Source organism: Thunnus thynnus, chromosome 13, assembly GCF_963924715.1.
Source record: "Thunnus thynnus chromosome 13, fThuThy2.1, whole genome shotgun sequence".
NCBI classification, from domain to species: Eukaryota; Metazoa; Chordata; class Actinopteri; order Scombriformes; family Scombridae; genus Thunnus; species Thunnus thynnus.
In genome coordinates this window covers 10,396,144-10,416,680 of record NC_089529.1, presented here as the reverse complement: position 1 = coordinate 10,416,680, position 20,537 = coordinate 10,396,144, and the positions used below count along the sequence as shown (strand labels likewise).

Sequence of the window (20,537 nt, the reverse complement as noted above, 5' to 3'; positions counted from 1 at the left end):
CAAATTCCTTGTATGGTAACATACTTGGCCAATAAAGATGATTCTGATTCTGATTAGAGAGATGAAACCTTTTTCATATGAAAATATGAAATAGGTTTCATATGGATAAGTGTTGTCAACTACATAAAAATAATGTAAGACATATACATTCAAATTAAGACAGTATTTATGTACTATGAATGGTCATTCATACCAAAATTGGAGGTATGGCTTGATCGCAATGTTCTTAAAATTATCACACAGTTGCAGTGGTTTATTCTGTTCATGTTACATGTCCAGACATAAATACACACCTTAAAGGATGCAATGGGCACTTTGTAAATAGAATAAAAACACAAATTTAATATACACAAATATTTAAATATGTGTGTAAACATACAGATGTATGCACATTTTCAGCAGTTCAATGCAAAACAGAAAAGATCCCAAATGAAATGATTAATGTAAATTCACAGGCAATTCTTAGATGTATTTTTCTCATTGCCTAACATGAATATTTTGTATGTATATGGTAATGTTTAAGACCATGTGATCTGTTTCTCCAGTTGATAGTGAGATTTTGAGAAAAATCAGGGATTTGTTTTCTAGTGATATATGAATATACCTTTATCCATAAAATGTAGTTCTGCCAACCAGGCCAGTACATAGAGGTAAAGAAATATCACAACAATACATTGAAAGACAAACAAAAGTGTATGTATACTTGCAAATTAGTAGATTAACTTCAAATAGTTACATTCTATTTCTTTAACCTTTTTCTAAAATTTCAAGCAAACAGAAACTGCAAATATAAAATGAGCACCGATTCACAATATATTACACATTTGTAATTGTATAATATACATTTCTGATACTATTATAGTTGGCTAAAGAATTCTAAACTTTAGAATAATTCTATAACTCTTATACACACAACAGTGGTACACCAAATAAATTGGCTGATTGAAAAAAATGCTCTGCACACTTGAAAACTAAAAAAAGAACAAGAACAACAACAAAAAAAACAATACACACCGATATCAACCATTTTTCAAATCCTTTCTTTTAAAGATTGTAATTATGGCATGTCTGTGTTATTAGATATTATTAGATACTATACAGTGGAGAAAAATAGTCAAGATATAGGAGAGATTACATGTTTAAAGTTGAGTCAAATCTTTATGTATGAATGCTCCCAATATTAAAAAATAATTTTAGATGTAGCCATCAGTTTGTCAAATTACTACATTTGGGCAATGCATTACCTTTTCACCCATTCCTTCTAGAGAGATGAAAAGAAAATACAAACAGCTGGCCATATATATATAATAACATAATCATTTCCATTAAAAAGGATTATTTCAGCATCTATGTGAAATAACATGATTAGAAACCATTAATTTACATTTGATTGTCATTACAAAATTTCTATAAATCAAAGTCATCTATAAGGTATAAAAGCAGAACACATACATTTCTAAAAAATACCATCACAAAGAAATCTGAGAATGCCATATATCATTTGTGGCAAGGCCTTTGAACAGTATGAGACGCCAGTTCACATTATACTTTACTGTATACATGTTTCGATATAAGGCTACATGCCATGCCAAAATCTACAGTTGAAAAGTACAGCAGGTGAGCACAATATCATTGACACCTTTATAATGTAATGCAGTCCCATTCAGTAGCCCCGCAATAAATGCTGCAATTATGAAGCTTATTATGTTCAGTTTCTGTTCAGATTGCGTCAGAGAGGTGTTGATTTGAGGCTATGATAATTTCTAAAAATATGGCTGTAAAATTATCATTGAGTTGAATCAACACCTCTGTGACAAAGTGCAGTGTCATTATAGTGTCCAAAAAAATAACTGAACGCTACAAATATCATAACAGTAGTATTTATTCCAGGGCCGGTGGTCATGAAATTCTGCTCACTCCCTGTTTATTGGCCACTATGTATTTACATCAGACAATTTTTGTCTACTGAATGAAAACGATTAAAGGTATATATTATTAAATTGAATTTCAGTCTGTTATTGTCACCTCACCATGCACCTGCCACATAAGTACAGTCAGTACTAGCACTTTTATTAACCCAAACAGCATAACATGTTGACAGCAACTGCGACAGCTTAGTAGAAGCTAACATCGTGTTGTTTTTAGGGCAACTGAGCAAAACCAGAAACATTTCTCCTGCGGTGACAAGTCTGGTGTGTGAAAGTAACAATAAAATTCAAATTCAAGCTCTCCCTCTACGTTGTAACGCAGTGCTGAAGAGGCAAACATTGGTGTGTAACAAACCATTTTTAGTAGTCCATTTTGCTCCATTCTGATTTTCAGAGAAGAGTCATCCATAATATCTTCTAAGGATTTTGATGACACATTGTCCTTGATGCATCCAATCCGTATTAAAACATTGGAACATTAAGAACCTAAAGACATACAAAAAAGTAATTAAAAAAATACAAATCCACAATCTTATAAGTAAGAAAAACAACATTATGGTACAATTTTACCCTTGTAAGATTTTTTCTTTTCTTGGTACATGTTGCATGTAAATGTAAGTTAACGTCAGTAAATTAATTTGGACAACTTGTTTAAACAGTAAAGCATCCACACCAACTAATCCAGGATTGTTTTATGTATACAGTATAGTCTGTATTTGGGGATTTTACAGATGTTTCAATGGATATTTTGGTGTTTTTTTGTCATTAGGCTTGCCATATGAATCCATTGTAAATGCTGTGAATCCAAGCTGAGTACTACTGGTGTCCTCTGTGATGGAGCAAGCTACAAATGTTTCAGAGCCAACTTTCAAGGCAACAGGAGGTGAGTATTTGATACTTAAAAGATAGATTTTTACTTACTGTGATATCTGACCACATGAATAACAAATACTGTTCATAATTATCACTAAACAATGAGTCTTGATGAGAAAACCGTGTTACCTCAAGATAAAGACCTAAATATTACGAGCAACCGTGGCTTCTGTGCAACACTAAAAGTCACATTTATAAAATAAGATTTTTAAAAGGAAACAAATGGTGCAATGAGAAGTGGAAAATACCTACCGAATCATCCATGATGGAAGATGGATCAAAGTAGTCTGGCTTTAGTTCGGTTCTTTCTCTGCGATTCTTTGATGCCGGCTGGAAAATAACAAATCAGTCATAACAATGCACCAGAAAAAAAGGAAATCTGATCTTAATAGGTTTGTCAAAGAAGAGATCTACTACATCAATTGTGGCAATCAAATGCTGACAATTTACACAGATGGGATATAATCATTCACTTTAACTGATATGCAAATTCAACACCACAAGAGAAGCAATAACACTACTTAAGTTAGTACGTACAGATTGATCACAGACATTCATGTACATTACATGCAGCATCATCACATCAACATCAGTTGTTTTCGACCACTTTCTGTTGTTTTTTTTCTTTCAAGGTACACAGAATCCAGATTAATGTTTCTTAAATTACCAGATCAATGTCCATTGTGTCAAAATCCATGCCCTCGTTGATGTCTTCCAAGCGGTCCTCCGATGACATCATCACATCCTCCACTATTGGCTCCTCATCATCCTCCATGAGTCCGGACCCTCGACGTCTGAGGAGTACACAAGGGGAAACACTTCAGCGGGACATGTGTAAATTGTGCTTTTTCACATATTGTCTATTAGCAGAATGTTATTTCCAGCTCTCCTCCACAATTTAAACTCTATCAATGTACTCTTAAGAGCAGTGCCATCTTACGTCGCTTGCTGCATGTGGTTCCTCATCTTGGCATACTGCATGCTAACCCGCTCTTGCTGTTGACGGGCCTCCGCTTGTTGCCTCTGTGTCAACATCCAAGTGACCTGGGTGCTGTGGGACAGTGTTTGGTATTTAACAAGACTTCATAATTCTGAGTGTATCCAAAGTAGCATGGTATGCTGTAAACAGCAGCAACATTTGTAAATATTAATTTTGAGGTAAGTTAATAGAATAGGTGTGTAGAAAAATTTTAGTACTTGTAATCGATAGAAGCCTGGTGGTGATGGTGTGGCTGCTGCTGGGGAGGCACAGGCTGATGGGGAGGCTGCTCTGTTGGCAATGTGTATGCGGTCGTGTAGCTGTCCTCTGGCCTCATCTTCTTTGGATCCCTTAATACAGTAGAGGTGAGATGGGGCGAATGCATCATCACTGGCGTCTGCACGTTCTGCTCACGGTTCATCCACACTGCATCACTGCTGCTGCAGCTGTTTTCTTCCGCTAGAGAAAATCATTTATTTAATGACATACAGTAACTACTTGTATTACACCAAATGCATGCAGTGGCCATAATAATGTGTGCAGTATATAAATAGATGTCCCCTACTGACTGACACATATTGTTCAAGTACGCATGTATGACAGTTCAAAGGCCAAAAAAACAGCGTTACTAACTTTGTGACTGTGGATTTGGCAATTTTAGCAATTTTACCAACAAACTATTAAAATTACTTATTTAAATCTACGAGATATGGCACAGACAAATACATTACAAAAAGTGTAATTAAGTTAAAATTGCTCACCCTCAGGCAATTTCCTTTTGCTAGCAGCAGCAGGCTTGGACTTCTTACTCCTGATGGTGGACCCTCGACTGCTGATCCCACTGATGACAGACATGGTGTCATCGTCCCCTCCAACTTGCAGGGAGTTCCTGTATGAGATAAGGGGCAGCCAGCAGTCCTCTCGCTGCAGGGCCATCTGAAACGTCATGAATCGTTCCAGGTACATGTGACTGTAGAAGTCAGGATGACAACAGTCACGGTTAGAAGCTTTTCAGAGTTCATCAGCTCCATGTGCACATCAAACATACGTAAATCACTGCCCACGTCTTGTGCCTCAAACTTACACTGTCCTCTTGTCCTGTCGAATTAGTTTGCTCGAGAACTCGCTCAGGATATCCAAAAAGGCGAGATTGAGAGGTGGACTCCCCTCTCCTTGGGGACTAGGTTCCTTAAAAGCAAACTCAATTCCATTCCTAAATAAAATACAAGGGAAATAATGAATGGAGGGCCTTGTTTGTTAAAAACAGATGTCATTGTAAGAACTGAGTAGCATGCAAAACTGTAAACCACAAAGATTTGGCTCTGGACAATTACTTACTTATGTAACATTGCAATAGCCTCCCTGGTCTTCAACTGATCCAAGCCAAAAGTCAATGAGAAGCGCCGGGCAAGCTCTTTAATGCCACAGAAGGCTGACGATGATCGATCAATATTGAAGCCAAGTTCAGACAACATGTCGTTGAATAACTACAAGAAAAAACAAAAGAAATATACTGTTCCACATTTCTTCAAAGGTGGTTTCTAAATCCTGAACTAAATGCATTTATGATCCGCAGTAACTAACTGTTATTATAATACAGTCAAAAGAAGAAAAAAGACCACCATCTTCCTATGTTAAATTGGTATGAAGGCATTTTCTAGAACTAAGAGTGTACTAATGTGTCTTAAAAAGTGAAACAAGGCAATCTTGTATTAAAACATTAAGAATCTAAAGACATCGTTTCAAATGATTTTCCACGAGGGCCAAGATTCTTACCGTTTGCAGGCTCAATATAAGTGTCTTTGCACATTGTATTTTGTCGATTTGTCTTGTTTTACTCATTGTTTCCTTGATGATATCTCCATAGTCGTTGTAATACTAAGGAGAAAGGGAAGGAATACTGTATTAAGAAGAGCAGGGCCTAAGGGAATTCTTTATAAATTAATGATAAAAAAGGGTTTAAACCTACTCTCATATACTGTTTAAATATATCTGCTCCGGTGTTCATTTCCACAACATTGTAAACGATTAATTTGCAATAGGCAGCGAGAAGGTTTCTTCGCTTGTGCAGTGCCTCTATTTTACTGGCTTCATCATCTTGCTGCCCGTCTGAAAAATACAATATGATACAAATATTAAAAAAAAAAAAAATCATCAACAGTCTGTAACTTTTTAAACATAACTGTAGTTGGGTAACACAAGAATGGTGATTGACTCTGACCTGTGCTGTTGTTGTCATCATCCTGATCAATGAAAACTTGATCCAGGATGAAGTTGAGCAGCTCTGCCTGCAACGAAGAGTCTGGCGTGTAGACCAGAGGCTCCAGTTGTTCCCGGCCTGAAGACATAATTTGGTGACTGAAGATCAATAGCAGATCACATAGTATGGTGAAGGCCTGGAATAAACACAACACTTCAGCGTTTATGAAAATACTGACCAACAACATTTTCAGTTGCAGTAATGAATGGCCGATGTATAAAATGAAGAAAAGAAAAGTCCAGTCAGCGTAATCCCACCTGCTCTTTGACTGCGGTGTTGATGCTGTTTAGGTAACGCTGACACATTAAGCAGAAAGCTCTCATTTGCTTTCTCAAGGTCACCATATCACCCTAAAAGGAACAAATGTTCAGATAAGAGTACAGTCCTTTCAAATGAACTAGTAAACACTTATTACAGGATTATAATGTGAGGCAGATTTGTGTGAATTTGAAAATATAAGCTCAGCAGGTCATAAAAAGAGTCAGTATCATAGTTAAAACCAGCAACACTTGATGAAAATCAGTGCTCATGAGCGTTATTTACTTACTACATGCTTTCAAGCTGATTATAATACTATAATAATGTCTTTATTTGCCTAATTTATGCATAGAAACTGTACATATATCCCATTTTCACAAGATTTTTTGATCCTTCCTTTCCTTCCTACAGCTGGATATCTATGTGAAGTATCCTAAAATGCTTCATATGTAAATACCTTCAATGAACTGCTGTCTGAAACCTTTGCTAGATGCCACAGGATGATGTAATGTGTGCACTGCATTGCATGAATCACAATCTGGTGGGAAGAAAATCAAACAGATCAGATTAGCTGTGATGTTCCACACAATGATTGCAATTGTTGGTTTTGCATTTCAGGAACATGACTGACAAAGTTAGAGAAGACTCTACTGTCAGGGCTGTGATACCTGTTCAGGCATGTCCCCGTTCTGCAGACCTGTGTTGAGTAGCCGGTAGTTGCTGGTGAAAAGATCCCACTTGGAGAGGTCGTGTGCACTGGTAGCAGAAAAAAGAACACATGAAAATTAAAACTAATACATAATAATATAATTTACATTCATTACTCACATCTAACCACATAAAAGAAAACCAAGACACAGTATATATGGAGTTGCTATTGTCTTCAACAAGTAACAACATATTGAAATCATAAGCACAAACTTGTTAACTGCTTTACTTGTGGAAAGCACTGATCTTCTTGAGCGTAGAGAGAACTTGGTAGGCATCATCATCATCTGGTTCTTCACCCTGACAAAGAAGAGATCAAACCCATAAAATCCTGGACATTCACCCTTGCCTGTTCACACGTTAACATGGTTTCAAACGATCCAGGCAAAGAAACATCTTGCAGCACTCACCTCTAGCAGGAAGTCCTCCAGGAGTCTGCTGAACTTATCTACGAGCTCGTCGAGAAGCTGGGAGCGGGCGATGTCCACACGGTTGAAGATGGTGAATTCTTCGTTGCAGAGGTAGTGGTAGGTGGTAGAGCAGGCCTCAAGGACCTCAATGTCTGTGTGCTTATCTACCACCTCCCAGATTTGCCGCAACAAGGCGTCCAAATGCTTAATGGAAGCACAAGACATAGTTTCACTGGCACTGCATGTAATTTACAAGTTGCATAAGTTGGATCAAATGTAAAAATTGACAAACCTTTTCTAACCGACCAGTTGTGTAGATGTCAAGATCAAAGTACTTTGGTATTTGTAGCAGATTCGTCACCTTATCAATATCAACGCAGTACTTTTACAAGGAAAGACAAAGCAGGTAGGTTGAATGGTTAGGGATCAAACCTCTTCAAATACACAAGTCAACTGCATGTAAGCTGTTGGCTTTAGTGCAGAACACATGCAATTACCTTTGCCAATAACAGAGGAAGCGCAACTGCAAACATTTCTGTGATCCGTGTCCGATCATCCAGCTGTGTTTTCTTCTCCTTTGCAGTCAGGACCTTTTCCATGCAAAAAAGCCCAAACATTAGCAACATGAAACTGAAAGAAATCGAAGAAACAAAGTTAAGTCCCCAAGATGTTGAACATGCGGTGCTCACCCTCTTCCCTGTGCCCCTGCCTACTGGAGGGTGGCATTCACAAGCCTGCCGGATGGCACAGAGCATGATCTCAACCAGAGCCGTCTCCTGCCGATCACTCAGTGCTTAAAATCACAGACACAGAAAGTTACTGACAATGTAATGAAAAGAAAACAAAATGAAAAATAAAATTGGGAGTTAATTTTCTTAATATTATGAGTCAGTAACTGACTGAGACCTTGGTTCCTTACCCTCCTCCCCTGGCATGGGCTCATCCAACAGCAGGCTGATCATAGTCTCCCAGTCCTTCAACAGCTCTGACCCGCACTCCCACAGGCTATCCACCAAGTAGGCCCCATGTTCATGGAGCTGTAAAACATCAAATGTTATTGAATTAGATGAAAATATGTTGAAATGGGGTCAATTCCTCACACTTCAAACTAGATTAACTGACTTTCTAAAACTCTACAAGCTCAGGGTTAACATCCAGGACTGATTACCTCGCTCTCCAAGAAGAAGAAGACAGTAGTCTTGATAAGGCTACCATTGAGGCTCTGCCTGCCCCTCCTGGGTAATCCCTCCTCTTCAGGACCTCGATGGCTGAAGAGCCTTAAATCAGCACAATACAAAAGACTGTTAAAAGTGCCTGGTGAAAGCAGGTGAAAAAAATGATCATCAGGAGACACATTACCAGAATTTTTGATTTCAGAGGAGTTTCTACAATAGTGTAGTGTAGTGTTGTGTTGTGTTGTGGAGGTAGAATATTCCTTTAAGTCATTCTTCCACTGTGAGATTAACTCACATCAGATGTTGCCCATGTTTCTCTCAGATTTCTGATTCGCTGAGTGGGAGAGAAAACTTCTTGACAAACACAATCCCAACCAGACTGGGCACTAAAATCATGTGATGTGAACTAACATGAATGTGTTGACTATATGAATGATATAGGCTTGTCAAGTTTTAAATATGATGAGACTTACTTCTTAAACAGAAATTCTCCTGCTGAAACAGCAATGGGTCGATGTGCTGAGTAAACCAGGTGATACACACTCTCACAGTCCTCTGCTGTCAGAACCTCATCACTGCTCCTGTTGCATGACATGCATACGTTCTTAGTTATAAAGGCAAGTTTATGTAAAGGATTTTTTTTCTCAAGGAAGCTAAGATCAGAAAAGAAATATCTTTTCCAGAAAAATGTGATCCCTTTAAAGTGGAGGTAACTTACTGTAAGACAAGTGTCAGAAGTTTAATGGCTTGCACAGCAACATCATATTCCTTGTCCAGTGTCATCGACACGATGCGGTCCTGTCAATGAGAGTTCACAAGATAGCTCAGCCTAGGAGAACTCCAGAGCATAAGTTGTTACATCATGCATAGATACAATGATGTCAATATTCCATCATTACTAGCAAGTTATCAGCATATAAAGAGGCAACAGGTGGCGAGCCTGTACGTTTCCAATGATGTACAAGAAGTGATACAGCTGCTGGCTCACCTTGAAGCGACTTGTGAAGAGCTCCAGCCGTGTACCAAGCTCTCTGCTGTAATACAGGCCTTGCAGGGCAGTCAGGCACTTCAGCCGCACCTCACCTTGCTTGAAACACAGTAAAATACATTAAATATTTATGATATTTGAATGCCAAAAACCCTTTTATTATTATGCATACATAAAACATAAAATTATATATGCTAATTAATAAGAGTTCTCCCTGCCTCTCCATAAAAATCACAAAGCACAGTTAGCACCAGTGGTGACAAGAATTTGACTGCAAACAATGTAGAGAAAATAGGGACCTTTTGTGTGTCCATTTTCCTGTCACATCGCTCCTGTAGTAGCTTTCCATAACTGACTATGATTAATTTAAGGACCCATTGGAGATCCCAGGTCTGTCACAGGTAATAAATTCCAAAATAAAGTCCCCCATCAAAGTAAGAATCCTTACATTTTTTATACACAATACAAATGCTAACAGTTAGCTCACCTTGTCGTGCATTGTCCAGCCAACATATTTCAGGTAACTGTCATTGAGGAAGGCATCACTGTACAACTTCATCCACACTCCGATCTCCTCAATACAAATAGCTCGAATTTCAGCAATGGCGTCACTGGCAAACACAAGAGAATCAATACAATTTTATTAAATCTATAACTTACCCTTGCGTAAACAGAACTATTGAGAGCAGCAGAAGCAGTCCTCATTTTGAGCTCAAATCATAGACTCATATTGGTGTAGGCATCGATTTGACACTAGAGGGCGCCAAAAAGCCAAAAATGAACGCGATGTATGGGGAAATCTCACTGTCATATGTACAGTGCCAGTCAAAAGTTTGGACACACTTTCTCTAATACAGTAAGTCAGTCAAGGATTCACATACCGGTATCTGTGAACAAACACTCCTTTGAAAATTGCATTCATCATGTTTTCGATTTCATCTTGATTTTCTTGAAGCTGAAAGACAAACACAAAATTATACTTTTTAAATAATTTCCATAGTAATTTATAATAATTTGCATGCCCTGTTCAACCCTCAAGCACAAAAAAATATAACATTTCAAAAGGGTTTGCAGGACAAGTTCTGTTAGGAGTCATTTTAGTGATATTACAGGATAATGCTGTTATTCTGTAATTTTCTTGTGTCAACAAATGACAAAAAGACTGAAAAGACCAAAACCAACAATGGGTTAGTCTCAACATTTTACGACATGCCTACCCTAATAAGGTTAAGTAATTTCCTAAAATAGCATTATTAGTTTACTCATCCCAGGTCTATCTTGAGCTGTGAATTAATACACATTTGGTGCAGCTGTATGTGAGATTAACTGAAAATATACTAAAGTGCTCATGTTCATCTCAATGAGGAGGTCTATGGCACAGAAGAACAAGCTACTGTATACTGTATCAGGCTTTGGCTACACAGGTAATATGCAGAAATAGTACGGAACTTGTTGATCTTGGTCTTTTCATGAAATTTGTTGACAATAAGGACAGTATAGCATATCATCAGTAAACTGATCCACACATTTTTTAAAGGATGTGTATCGACTAAAGTAAACCCCATCAAATGCTGATCTGGTCTTTACTTACTACTGCTGGTGATACCAGGACAGGCAAAACACACAGACTTCCTAAACACCATTGCAAACAAATCTCTTAATGAACCTTTTATCTCCCCTCTCTTTTTCTCATAAGTAAAGAGCAGCGTACAAAACACTCAGGAAGCAGCATCTCATTTTTAGCTGGTTAAGACGACAAACATCATCGGCAGTGACAAGTGTGTGAACATGGGCATTGCATATTTCAGAAATACATTAAATGAATTCCAAAGACCTTACTGTTGAAGTGTTTGGAGTCAAAGTGTAGTGACAATGGATGTCTGTTGCAATTGTTAGACATGTGATTTTTCTTCTCACCTCTTTCCGCTTCTGTAACAATAGCTCCAGCCTATCATTGGCCCTTTTTGCAACGACCTTGTTCCTCTCTGCCTCATATTGTCTCTGTGTGTTGTCCATATTGATGCTCAGGTTTAGAGCGACGTTCACCAAGGCTGTCATCAGCTTCATGGCTGACAAAGACGACAAAGTTCAGATGCTTCTGGGACAAAAACAGCACGAGCATGCAGCAACCACAGAGCTGAAATGCATCTATACCAAAGTGCACATTAATAACTGACCTGCTAGTGTGCTTGTATGTCTAAACGCCCTGACTTGTGAGTCAGAAAGGCCTGTGAGCAGTGAGATGATGGTGTCCATCATATACTCGTCGTAGATGATGCTGTACTGACACTGACGCACCAGAACTGATATGAAGTCACAGAAGCTTATCCTGAATTTCTTCCACTGTGGCCCTGACAGAGTTAACGGGTAGTCACCGCTGTCCTGTTTGACAATGGAAGAGACATCATCGGATTCAGGTCAGGAGCATCTTATTTGATATACACATTTCCCTTTATGTCTGTTAGATTAAAAACACCTTCTTTTATTTTAAGTGAATGTAAAAACACAGCTTGCATTACCTCATTAAACTCCTCTGTCATTTTTCGGATGATTTCGGAGTTCTGCATATGGCTAAACATCTCAGCACTCACAGCACCTGTGAGAAGAATCACACAGTGGCAGGAAAGTTCAGATTATTACGCCTGGGCCACACAGCCTAACTCTACCTGAGCAGCACGTGTGTGTTGCTGAACTGCTGCGGCTCGCAGGCCTACGGTGTCCACACAGACAGCATTGCTGCTGCAGCGCTGCTACTGCCAGCTCTATCTTTGTACATAGAGTTTGACTTTGATAATGGCCATCAATAATAGAATGTTTCATATCATTTCATTTTAAATTTCATTTATATTTAGTTTAGACAGAAAAAGATAAAAAAGCATGTGCTCAATTGTGAAAAATAAATAAAGTGAATATGTGAGGTGAAAGCGGCTTGGTGGAGTCTGGTTGGGGCTACTTCTGTGTCAGCCACATACACTTCTCACACAGGACGGGGTTTTTTTATTGATTATACTGATTATTCTGACAGTTAAACTCCACTGTCACCACTCCAAGTGATGAAAATCCCTCCAGACAACACCAAGTTCCCCAAACGAGCCATCAGGAGTCGTGGATAGAAGCTCCATGTGTCACCAACTCTCCGTGCTGGACTTCCCTGCCAGAGAGGCTCCCTGCCCTGGTGTGCACCGCCCAGGCTGCCCCGCAGTGGTGACACTTTAAGTCTGTGACATATTCATATATTTGAAACTATAGTGAAAGGTGTAATGTTGCTGGTATGATCAACAGATCATGTTCCCTGTCTATTTTTACTGGGAACCGCGCACATCACGCGGAAGAAAAAGACGAGACCCTGAATCTTTAGATGACTCGTTGCAGCAGCCGTGTGTGAGCTGGGCGTCTCACGCGGCCTGTGTGGCCGCTCTAATCTGTTAACATGGGTACTGAAATGAAAAGCACACGACACACACACACACACTGCTCACACAGGCTGTGTGTACCAGGTATTATTTTGCTTTCAGGCACCCAACATGCAATATATTAATACACATCATGTCAGATATTTACCTTTACAACCAGAGCACTGAATGAAGAAGTTGATTAAGTCCAAGAGAGCGATGTCCCTGTCCTGTTTGTATGCCTCGATCCAGTCATCAACAACAGACTAGAAAATAAAATGCAACCAAGACATTTTACCACATTGTTTATTCATGCATCAAATCCAAATACAAAAAGAAATCTTAAAATATGACTGTATGTTAACGATGGTGATGCTGTCTCAATACCTCTACTGAAAGACTTACCCCATTGCAACCCCGTTACAGTTTAATCAAAGTTCCTCCTGTAACATACTGTGTTAATTTATAGCTATTATTTGGGAAACATATTAGCTATGAAGAACTATACTTAACATAATTTTACTTTAGATACAATTGGTTAAGAGTCTACAGCCATGCTAATGGCTCTGTGGCGCTGTACCTAAGCATAGCAGTGCTTTAAGCTAAATGCTAACTTAAGTACTGAACAATAGAACCTTTGACCTGATGATGGCGCTTGATTAAAGTCAGGGGTTCAATGTGTCTAAAATTCATCATTCATGCTCAAATTTCACAGCAATCCTTTCAATAGGAAAGTCATCACCAAACTTCACCAAAGTCAGTAGGATTCATCCTCTGAGGACCCGGAATGTGTGTACAAAATTTCAAGGCAATCCAAGTGGTAGACCGACCCACTGACAGACCAACACTGCCATCCCTAGAGCCATGCCTCTAGCAAGGCTAAAAATATATCCCACAGCTACCACACTAGTGAGAATATTTTCAGAGCTACCAAACAATGTGACGAAAATGAGATGAAACAAGACACAATCTCTTCACCACATTATTGTGCACCCACCTGTGTGGCGCTCTTCCCCATTTTAACCACCTCAAACAGGGTCATACTCTCCATCCCGTTCGCCTGATGATGGCCATTCACCCAGCCAATAGCAGTTCCCCTCCCTCCTCCCCCACCTTTGGCCTTGTCTCCAACGGCCCTCCTCCCTTTCTTGGCTGCCTGATGGAAAGAAAGAGGTTGAATGAAAGATTAAAGTGTCATTGGTTTATAACATAAGAACTAACGGTGCATTAAATGTGTGTGTATACTGACTCTTATCCAGTTACTGGGAATTACAGAACTCTCACAGTGTGGATCTAAATCATATTAGAGATATTATCTTATTCTATGATAAACGCTGCTACATTATATCACACTGTTTCTACTCTGTGTTTCTATTTTGGGAACCAGACAGAGGAGGCCCATGCTGGGATAAACTCAAGCTTCCCTGTGACCCTGATTACACATTGAGAAGTATGAATATATGACAATATCATGTTGGAAAAACATACCATGCCTTTTCCTGTTTTTGCATTTTTGCCATCAGGATCCTCAAAGTCAGTATCTGAAGACAACTGTGAGTCTGCCTCTCTGTGAACGACACATAAAAGTCATCACAACCATGGAGCTGAATTCAAAAATCACTCAAAGACATGTTTAAATTTGATAATACATTTCTGTGGTGCACCACTTACTGAGGAAACTGAATTTCTGTTTGCAAATCCTGCGCTGCTATCATTTCTTTAACATTTTCTGGATCTGTTGGGAGTAAGTGCTTCTACTGCTCTGGACCCCAAGCAAGAAGGTATCTCTTGCCCTGCACCTGGAAAATAAGACAAAGCACAGGAGTTTGTTGTTGAAAGATTACACTCGCTTTAATAAAAGATGGCATTTGCTGTGGCTCATTTAACCTCAACAATTACTACACTAGGGCTGCAACTCATGATTAATTTCATTATCAATTAATCTGACAGTTATTTTCTCAGTTAATCATTTAGTAAATAACAGAGTTTTTTCAATTATTTAGTAGTAAATAATGGAAAAAAACATAGTGTAAAATGCACATCATAGTTTCCCAAAGCCTAAAGTGACGTCTATTCATATTGCTTGGTTCCAAGCAACATCCAAAAATATTAAGTTTACTATCACTACAGACAAAGACAAGCTCCTCACATTGGAAAAGCCTGAACTGGGAAACATTGTGCATTTTCGTTTGAAAAACTACTTTAATAATTAATCGATTATCAAAATAGCTGCAGATGTTTATGCTGTCGACGGCAAAGCACTACAGTTATATGAGTCATGTACCAGTGAGCACAGGAAATCCCCAAATAATCTTTAAAACAGCTAAAGGGTTGGTGGGTCCTAACAGTTGCATGGAAGCCTCAGTAATCAGGAAATAATGCCTACGCAACTGACTAGTTTCCCCTCATACATACAGCAGATTGTGAAAGTTTTCTTAACTGCATTTACATACTAAATAGCACCCTGAGCTGTTTTTCATTGTTTTTCTCCTGAACAGACATGACAGATGCATTGCCAGCTCATAAAACATTTTCAAAGCTTTTCTTTACTTTTTAAAGCCACACTTTAAAAACATTTGTGCTACTCTACCGTTATATTGGCCCGTTGCTACTCTTTACAGCATATTGCCAACAACTGGATATGTCATCAACATCTACATAACCACTCACATCCCTGCGTTTGTTGAGCCAGTGCATGTAAGTATAACATGTACAACTAGAGCAAACACTGTAAGGGCTTATTCTATTAAAACATTTCTTTACTAGTGGTCAAAAACTCCAGAAGATACTTTTAATCAATCACTAAAACAATTACTTGACTAATCTGATAGTCGACTGACAGAAAAATTAATCACCAACAATTTGGATGAGCTTAAGTAATCATTTTTTTAATTCTCAAAATCAAAAAATTCTACTTTTCTATGGCGTACAGTGACCCAGTGCTTAAGTCATTCAATTAATTAGTTGATCAACAGAATGATGATTGATGTCACCTTTGACAGCAACAGTTTGTCATTCATCAAATAAGAATACCAAACATTTGCTTGAAACTTCACATACATGTGGATTTTGGTGTTTTACTTTGTTTCATAATACTGTAAATTAAACAGTCTGGGTTTATTGCCTGCTGTTCAGGGCATTACTGTAGATACTGGTAACAAGTGATGTCATTATTTACATTTTACAGACAATATGACGAATTTACTAAGAAAATACCTGATAGAATGATACTGATAGCGAAAGCAGTTGCAGCCCTACCACAGTCAGAGTTCACAACTTACTGTTTGGAAAGCACCAGTGGTGGAGCCACCTGTACCGCGGAAGATGCAGCAACACAAAACTTAAGTTTAATCATCCAGTTTTGAACTAGTAGTACAAAGAAGGCTGAAATAACAAATCCAAATTATGTACAGCAAATTTAAGCACATTTTATGAGGACTGTGAGAGTATTTACAACTGGCTTATGAGAATTCATTTAATAACTGTTTTTAAATAACGTCAATTTACATGCTCCATAAAGATTGGTGAATATTTGAATAGTGATATTGTGTAGTGTTATATTTGGCAGCTGAACTTGCGGGCAGGTAAAGTCTCTAAGCATTCAGCAAAATAGGAAGGTTTTCTTGAAGAAAAATCAATCATTTTTCATTGGCCAGGTGGTTATCTGACAGGCCAGTATGACAGCAGTGCTGAACACTAAATCTACAAATTAGTTTCTGCTGACTCAGTGTTTCCCCTAGAATTTTTTTCAGGCCTGGTGGTACGTACCGAAAAAACCTTAAAAGGACAAGGCACGCAGGATGGCATATTCGTGCGGTCGGCTTCAGTCAGGCGGCGCAGCAGGCGGTCTGCAATTTATATTTTCATTCAAATTTTTGCTGCATTTATATTTATAATTTAAGCTGCATTTATTGCATAAAAATAAGCTGCCCCTCTCACTTCTTCTACTTCTGTATTTTTGCTTGACTCCAGAGTTTTTGGAGAAAAACGTTGATATATTTGTTTGTTCTTCACCCGGTATACAGCTTTATCTCTTTTTAGGCGGTGCCATGCTAACGTTAGCTAACCTGTATCCCATACACTCTCGCTCTCGCAACAACACAGAGGTTGACTTAAATTTTGGAACAGTGTCGCACAGAGGCTCCCAAAGGCATATGATTATTGATTTCTGAATTAATGGATATTTGACGTTATTTTTGGCATTTAAAAAAAGATCTTTTTGGCCTGCTAGGGGTTCTCGTAGGCCTGTTGGCCCTCCAGGCCTGTACAATTATAGGGGAAACACTGAACGGACATAAATTACATCTTGAAAGTTGTCTGTATAAAAACGTGGAGGAGGAAGCCTGATGGTCTGGGGCTGTATTGCTGGATCCAGAGTGACTGGCACCCTGGACCAAAAGGGTGACCAAAGCATTTTGTAGAGCCACACAATAACCTCTAGTCTACACCTACTTGCTCAGAGGTTGATCCTACAGCAAGATAATAATCCAAAACATACCTCCACGCTGCCAGAATTAAGAAAAGAACAAGATGGTAGGCTTCAAATCATGAAATGGCCAGCACTGTCTCCAGAGCTAAATCCCATTGAGCTGATTTGGGATGAACTGGATTGAAAGGTGGAGATTCCAGTTTTTTTTTTTTCAAATACCTAATTGTTTATTTGTTCTATGCTTTAAATTCAGGTGGGGCTGCTCGATTATGGCAAAAATTCTAATCACGATTATTTTGGCCAATACTGAGATCACGATTATTTAATACGATTACTCATTGACTCACAGAACAGAAATGCTTCCATTTTATTAAATGTATCAATCCACACAGACTCCAAGATACACACAAGTAAACGTGCTTCTCATGGAGGGCTTCGCTTTTTTTTTTTTTTAACACTGCAAGTCTGTTTCTGTCACGTTTAATGAAGCGTAATCTGCACAGACAGCTGTCTAAATCACACAAATATCCCACTGTATCTGTGTTTTGAACTTATTCATGATATCTATATTGATTGATTGGCTCCCAATCTGTCTGTGAGCTCACCTGTTTCACTACAGGCAGATTAAATCGCTACTGTGGGAAATAAAATCAATGAATCTAGAAATGCAAACACTATTGATTTCTTCCTGTGGAGCTGACATGAAAACTATTTTGGTTCAGTAAATTTCTGCTTTCAGTCAGCCTGGTGAAGGCAGGTTAGCCGGCCACTGGTGCTGACAGACAGCCGGATCTGTGGACAGAGACCTGAACGCAGGTTGGAGTTGGTGTGGATTGAACGTATTGAATGTGTTTACATGCCACTTACATCTCGCTTCCTATTTGGATTCCCAGTGACAGTGAGTTTGGGCTTTTAGGGAGGGGTGAGAGCGCACTCCTGTAAAGGATAGCGGTACGCTGGATTCCTAACACAAGACAAAATGTGAAATGGAATCCAGCACAATAATTATTCTCTCTCGATTATCTTGTTTTTATAACTGTTGGAAGCCAAAATCGTAATTGAAAATAACATGTGATTAATTGCAGCCCTAATTTCAGGGTACATTGAGACATTAAGCTATAGTAGGGCTGGGAAATACATTGATATTATATCAATATCGTGATATGAGACTAGATATCATCTTAGATTTTGGATATCATAATATTGGGATATGGCATAAGTGTTGTCTTTTCCTGGTTTTAAAGGCTGCATTACAGTGAGGTGATGTAATTTTTTGAACTTACCAGACTGCTGTTTTGTTGTTTTGTTTGTTGTTTCTAGCTATTATTTGCCTTTAGTCATTATATCCACATTACTGATGATTAATTATCAAAAATCTCATTATGTAAACATTTTGTGAAAGCACCAATAGTCATCCCTATAATATTATCACAATATCAATATCAAGTTATTTGGTCAAATTATTTTGATATTTGATTTTGTCCATATCGCCCACCTTAAGCTATACACTGTAAATTTCAATAAAAACTGGAAAAATTAAGGTGTTCTAAAACTTTTGACCAGTAATTATGATTATTGTTATTGATTGACAATATAGAAGATATGTTAAATGTTTATTTGTAACCAGTGTCACCAGTACTGATAAGCATTAAGAAATAATGTGTAATATGTTGATGTTATGTTATATATGTTCTTTATATATAAGAGTTTCATGCTTTTGCAGTACTGGGAAATGACATGACATGATATTGTTATTTACAACCTCACCATATTGCACTTAATGAGCAGCCCTGCACTTTCCATGCATGCAAAGTCTGGAAAACATGGAGAACGTCTTTTACCTTTGCTGTGAACTTCTCAATAATTCCATTAGTTAAGTGTATTGCATTGTTTAGTAAAGGGGAGAGTCAGCTACTGCAGCAGTGTATGTAGGGCAGTCGAGCTTTATGTTAATGTGGTAAATTTTAACCATGTTATGTCATTCAGCTTGACACATAAAGTATAGAAATGTCAGTGCTTCACTACTTTACTCAGTGACTTATTCAGGTTGCAGCAGATTCAGATAAGGGAGATCTGCGGGGGCGTGTTTACACAACTCTAGCACACTATATCGGGCAACCCCCGGCTCCAAAATACAACATAAACATGACAAGTTGGTCTTATTCTGAACAGGCGAGGACGGTAAGTGGAAATGTGTGGGTCTGCAATATATAGCCAGTTACCTTCTTGGACAAGTAATATTATATCTCATTAGTATTTTCATGGTAAATCGTTGTGATAATAACTCTTATCATCGCTTTCAATCTGAAACAAGTTGATCCTAAAACAGCTGTGACGCGCAGTTGTTCACTTCCGAACTACAAACAACTACAGATGTTTCCGAGGCTCATGAGTGTTTTCCTGACTTTGCTACGACGGCCGAGCATCTCTCTGCCCAATGCGAGCTAATCTTCATGATATGTGGTGTCAGCCGAGACATTATCGAGCTACTTAGATTCTCTCGTTGACTGCTTAACTCGCACCGAGCTACGTTAGGATTCACTTCTTCATTTTTGGTTGCTTTGCTGCATTTTTCAGCGTCAGATTAGTCGCTAGCTAAGTTAGCATTGCCGTTAGCTGTAGCTGGCTAACGACACACCACTTTACTCCAGCTGTACAGGTTAGGTCAACCTCAATCACGGCTCTTTATTTTAATTTATTCTGATAACGTCACATCTCTGCTGTAATGACTCATGTTATCGCTAATGTCAAGTGTCTATTTAGCTAGCCAATATAACAGCATCAATGACAAACTCCCTGAATGTTAGCTATCCGCCATTTTACTTTAACGTTACTTACCTCGTTTAAATCAAAGGCGGACTGAAACCAAATAATCCAAACGTTGCTGACTTTGCAAAGAGGATGCTTTCGTTAATTTCCTGCACAAACTGTCATTTTCCAAAACTCAAAAATAATGGTTTTATTTGCTAGCTAACGTTAAGAGGCTCCCTGGTACAGTTTGTGTTTTCGTTGTTAAGCATGCAGCACACACACCACCTGTCGGAGGCTCCTTGTACTGCCAGGCAGTCAGAGGCCATATCATCCTGTGAGTTTACTGCCAGTCAGTCTGGGGCCATATCATCCTGTGAGTTTACTGC

At 38.5% G+C, this 20,537-nt stretch overlaps 1 protein-coding gene across 1 annotated transcript; it reads right to left on the bottom strand.

The window, feature by feature from the left end:
- Positions 1 to 322: 322 nt before the first annotated feature.
- On the bottom strand, positions 323 to 20,536 carry stag2a (STAG2 cohesin complex component a). Its single transcript, XM_067607763.1, has 34 exons — positions 20,239 to 20,536; positions 14,643 to 14,770; positions 14,460 to 14,538; positions 13,969 to 14,127; positions 13,141 to 13,237; positions 12,099 to 12,175; positions 11,757 to 11,961; positions 11,497 to 11,648; positions 10,461 to 10,534; positions 10,067 to 10,190; positions 9,580 to 9,678; positions 9,310 to 9,389; positions 9,065 to 9,172; positions 8,585 to 8,693; positions 8,336 to 8,453; positions 8,106 to 8,209; positions 7,914 to 8,006; positions 7,709 to 7,798; positions 7,417 to 7,620; positions 7,236 to 7,306; positions 6,967 to 7,054; positions 6,756 to 6,836; positions 6,298 to 6,390; positions 6,002 to 6,176; positions 5,750 to 5,889; positions 5,557 to 5,658; positions 5,119 to 5,267; positions 4,865 to 4,993; positions 4,542 to 4,750; positions 3,999 to 4,239; positions 3,742 to 3,852; positions 3,469 to 3,595; positions 3,054 to 3,131; positions 323 to 2,414 (listed from the first exon to the last, which is right to left on the bottom strand). Exons 2-34 carry the CDS (start codon positions 14,684 to 14,686, stop codon positions 2,391 to 2,393), a joined length of 3,834 nt encoding a protein of 1,277 aa, XP_067463864.1. The 5' UTR covers positions 14,687 to 14,770; positions 20,239 to 20,536; the 3' UTR covers positions 323 to 2,390.
- Between the last annotated feature and the right edge of the window lies 1 nt (position 20,537).

What these genes read in the sequence shown, in the direction of transcription:
- stag2a (XM_067607763.1), bottom strand. Translation starts at nt 14,686, where the DNA reads ATGATAGCAGCGCAGGATTTGCAAACAGAAATTCAGTTTCCTCA. An exon ending in GCTATTGCAATGTTACATAA is followed by an intron (nt 4,994 to 5,118) that starts GTAAGTAATTGT and finishes TATTTTATTTAG; the next exon opens with GAATGGAATTGAGTTTGCTT. An exon ending in CGACAGGACAAGAGGACAGT is followed by an intron (nt 4,751 to 4,864) that starts GTAAGTTTGAGG and finishes TGACTTCTACAG; the next exon opens with TCACATGTACCTGGAACGAT.